We start from the raw sequence: 4,528 nt of genomic DNA, 5'->3' as shown, positions 1-4,528 counted from the left end.
GATAAGGCGTTCTTAAAATAATAATAATAAAAATAATAAAAAATGATGTGTATCTCAAATTCTCAAGAAAGATATCCTATAAACCCAACTAAAGTTTTACCCTGCCAATCTATCTATTTTCTAATGATATGTTTGTCTTGATCTAATCAATCTACTATCACATGCTAAATATTTCCAATTCACGAAATAAAATACTTTTGCAAGCGCTTAGATCGTTGCTTGCATATACCCGTAAATTAAACGCAAATTACCACGGACCCGCTACTGTTGCTGGACTTGTTTTATAGTATCACGTGGATGTCTGCAAATATTTTAGAAAAGATTCAGCCATAAAAATAACTGTTATTGCCACATTAACCAAAATATAATGATCGTATTAGAAACGAGTGTGTAACTCGCATAATGATTGTAGTGTCAGAACAATCACTTGGTTAGTAAAATCCATTTGTACATCACTAAACAAAAACAAATTTGTATGCTATACCTTATAAAGTGGTTTTACAAGAGAAGTTTTCCTATATCCAATTACCATCTTGCCCCCTGGTTCCATTTGATAAAATGACACTGAAATGAAATATATTACAAAGGGGTTAAAATAAAAGAAGAATGCTTATGTAAATAAGAAATCAACCAATCAACTGACATAATTATAGAACAAGATTATTAGTAAGAACAGTTTAAAGCTAGGCCCAGTTTAAAGCTAGGCCATATGCACCCATATAATGTGCATGCACATGCACATGTGTACTAGAAAGATTAAAGATCAACACAGGTTTATTAGGTAGAGACAGGTTGGGTTTCCGAAACACTTATTGTTTAATTTAGAAATAGTTTTGTTGAATAGTTAATGAGTCAACTATCGTTACAAAATTACACTTTTATGATAATAATGCTATTGTTTAAAAAAGATATATTGGAACAGAAAATCTTATGCATTTATAAAACATATTTGGCGTCGCTTTACCACAATTTTTTACCCCTTTCTTTCAAGCTAAATTTCTTAATTTTCTTTTTTTGGCACGTTTGATATTAATCAAACCGAAATCAGCCCATTCATAAGTAAATGGGTCAAAACTATACCTGACAATTGAGACCCATACTCTCAAAAATGGGTCAAATGGGTCAAGCTTTCGGGTCAATTGGGTCTTGAAAGAAATTAGGCCTGACAATGCAAACCAAAACTTAAAAAAAAAACTCCATTGAGTTTTTCTTCAACCTATTGGCCTTGTACAAAATATAAAAGAACATGTCAAATGGGTATCAAAACCTAAATTTCAATAATAGAGACAGGTCTAATGGGTCTTGTGAATGGGTCAAATGGGTTGACCATAACAAGACTCATATGTCAATCATTTATGAAAGCATTAATGGTTCAATCAATTATTATGTATATTATTATTTTCTTATATATATAATAAATCCCAAGGTAGCCCAAGTGGTTGGGGCCCTGAGATCCTTGCAAGAGGTCTCAGGTTCAATTCTTGGGGTGGCTAGGGAAGGGTTGGAAACAGCCAGGGAGTATTCCTGATGGGCTGCGTACACTAGAGTATGGGGTCGGATTACTCGCCCTTCCCGGGTAACCCGAACAGGGAAAACCTTACAACTTTGAAACTTATATATATAATAAATATTAATAATAAATAATACGGAGTAATAACTAAAACAATATAATAAATGTAAAAAATTGTATATGACCTGTTTGGACCATTTTGACCCATTTGATCCATTACCCGGTTCGACGTGTTACCCAAACCGACCCAACCTGACATGTTTAGACCCGTTTAAAATTTTTACCCGTTTGACCCGTGACCCATTTCAACCCAAAACTGTTTTGAACCGTTACCCAAACTGACCTAACCTGACCCGTTTGACCCGTTTGACAGGTATAGTCAAAACTACAACCTCTAAAGTGTAAAATGTATATATTGCACTAGTATTCTAGAAATTACCTGTATCTCCTGCTTGCAATTTCCTTGAAACCAAAAAATCTCTAAACGCACCTTCTAAAAAGTAAGTTCTGCTACCAAAACTAGTCCAGTAACGAAATGAAAACTCCAATTCATTGTTTTCCATATCCAAAAATTTCATTGTAATTCCTTTGGGTTCAGAAATTTCTGGGAAAAAAGTCTGCTCAAGTGTAAATATATATTAAACATATATTAATATCATTGCAACCAACAGTCTTCATGTACTAAATAGCAAATGCAATCCTACAAGAATATGTGAAAAATGATAACTTCATTACATTAGCGGTTTTGCTGTCTTACCTCAGCGATTTTCTTCGGAATCACCAAACGACCGCCTCTGACGTCAGAGTCAGTAGCAGACAAAAATTTTTCAAACAAAGGTTTGAGAACAGATTCTTCACTAACATAATGTTAAGAATTTCCACTATAAGACTTGTATAAACACCGCCAAAACTGATAAATATTATACTAATACAACATATTAAAGGATACGTCTTTGTATTAAGCGGTAAATTTAAATCAATACCATCAGGCCAATAGTGAGGTTCAATCTCTACTCTCTTTGCAAGATCTGGCACATCTATTGGATCTGTTTGAAATTCACGTGCATAGCGTTGATTTCGTGCCTATAAAATGCAAAACAGAGTATTATAACTGCATAGAAAAAGGAGGGCTAAAACTGTAATTACTAATTAGAAGCGAACTCTGTGTTACCAGAATGAGATTTTTCTTTGAACATTCGATGCATATCACCCCACCAAGATCAAGCAGAAAATACTGATCGAATGACACGACACATCCACAATGGACCAACTGCAAATTAAGACGGAACATCGAGTAAATTTACAAGAATCTGTGAGTGGATTATGTTTTCTTAAGTGTACATGTTCTTAATATACGCACCTGTCCACATGATTCACAGTCTCTCCAACCATCATCAGTTGAATGAAATGTTTCACAAAACCTGCCCTCCTCATATACACAACTACATTGAGCAAAAAATGTACTTAATACGAAAACGAGAATTTTTTTATATAATCACCAAGTCAGCATAATGAATCGTTAAGCATCATCAAATTCAACAACCTCTATCATATGCTCAGCTTGGCTTATTTCTAGCAGTATATAAAGGGGGTGTTTGGATGTACATTTAAACAGATTATGCTTCAAATTTCTGAAATCAGAAACAGTTCAACATCTGCTAAGTTGCAATAACACTTCTAAAACAGATATCCAAACACTCGATAAAACGCACAATCCTGATAATACATCACAAAAGTGAGGGAAATTCAACTAATAAACCTAACAATATTTACATGTTTTTATATCAAACACTTGCATAACAAAACTGTTAACAGCAATAGCCCTCAGATACATGTTAGGTATGAAATTACGCAGCAGCAATTGCAAGCCATGCAATTGTATCAGCAACTTGAAATCGTATTAGATTACTTAAGACATGAGTAAACATTCCAATAGCAATCAATAACTATTAACCATATATAGCAATAAAACACAAGATAATTAACCACCAATACAGAATCAAACTTACGCGCAGCGGTAGCAAAGGTGAGCACGTTCGCCACTACGAAGTCTCCAGCCATTTTTGAAGCAATTGGAAGTTGAATCGTGACACTGAAAGCAAGACGATTTTGAGGATAGGGAAGAAGAAGACGCCATTGAACGTTGTAATCACGATCAATAAACCCTAGCTTAGCATTGTATGTATACAGAGATTTTGTTTGTTAAAAGCTGGGGTTTAAATGCAACGAAATTAAATTTGGGAAAAAAATGTAACTTCAGCTGAGCGAAATCAAAGACACGGCATTTTCTGATGTTTAGCGGTGATTTATTTTTGCTAATTTAGAGGTGATATTTTTATGTGAGGATTTTTTTTTTTTTTTTTTTAAAGCTAAATACTCTTTCTACCGGCCACAATTAAAACGTGTAATATCGCGAGAGCGTAAAAGAGAGCTCCGTTGAATAGCACCAATACTAGCGAGCTCCATTGGAGCTTCAATGCCATCACCATGGTGCTTCAAGTGAATGTGAGGCATTTTTTAGAACGAACCTTATTGTTTTTTTTAACTATAAGAATGAAAAGTATACATTGTATTAATTAATTAATTTATGTGAGTTAATTTGATGGTGAAAAGTTATGTCATGATACTCGTGTTAAGTGATGGGTAAATGATAGGAATGAAATGATGAGGTGACGTTGAATATGGCACGGTGTTAATGCAAAGACATACGTCATTGTTAACGTTAATGCAAAGAACAGTCTAACCGCACCGTTTAGGTTCATGGTCACATAGTCATCCCCCCGTCAATTTTATAGGCATGTTCAAGTAAATAAAAATAGGCCTTTTATATACAAAAGTTCTTTCATATATAAGATGGTTTTTTAGTCACCAGCAATATCAAATATCAGACATTTTATTGTTTATTTTTAAAATTCTTAATATATAACTGGAGCTAGATATGTATGTTAGCCTATATTTTTTGGGCCCACTTTGCACACTCCAATATCCGGCCCTGCATGGTCGTATAGCCACGGGTTC

The 4,528-nt window shown here is 34.2% G+C and overlaps 1 protein-coding gene across 1 annotated transcript; it reads right to left on the bottom strand.

The window, feature by feature from the left end:
- LOC139850525 (B3 domain-containing transcription factor VAL3-like) lies at positions 1-3,741 on the bottom strand. Its single transcript, XM_071840097.1, has 8 exons — positions 3,520-3,741; positions 2,871-2,952; positions 2,682-2,780; positions 2,460-2,593; positions 2,268-2,367; positions 1,950-2,127; positions 485-564; positions 1-301 (listed from the first exon to the last, which is right to left on the bottom strand). Exons 1-8 carry the CDS (start codon positions 3,645-3,647, stop codon positions 290-292), a joined length of 813 nt encoding a protein of 270 aa, XP_071696198.1. The 5' UTR covers positions 3,648-3,741; the 3' UTR covers positions 1-289.
- Between the last annotated feature and the right edge of the window lie 787 nt (positions 3,742-4,528).

This window comes from Rutidosis leptorrhynchoides, chromosome 5 (assembly GCF_046630445.1).
Source record: "Rutidosis leptorrhynchoides isolate AG116_Rl617_1_P2 chromosome 5, CSIRO_AGI_Rlap_v1, whole genome shotgun sequence".
NCBI classification, from domain to species: domain Eukaryota; kingdom Viridiplantae; phylum Streptophyta; class Magnoliopsida; order Asterales; family Asteraceae; genus Rutidosis; species Rutidosis leptorrhynchoides.
The sequence above is the reverse complement of the archived record's forward strand: the minus strand, read 5'-3'. Positions and strand labels throughout refer to the sequence as shown.

Bases quoted from the DNA above. Each gene is read 5' to 3' on its own strand.
- LOC139850525 (XM_071840097.1), bottom strand. From the start codon at position 3,647: ATGGCGTCTTCTTCTTCCCTATCCTCAAAATCGTCTTGCTTTCAGTGT. The intron at 2,781-2,870 runs GTGCGTATATTA...CTTAATTTGCAG, and splicing joins ACTGTGAATCATGTGGACAG to TTGGTCCATTGTGGATGTGT. The intron at 2,128-2,267 runs GTAAGACAGCAA...ACACTTGAGCAG, and splicing joins TTCCGAAGAAAATCGCTGAG to ACTTTTTTCCCAGAAATTTC.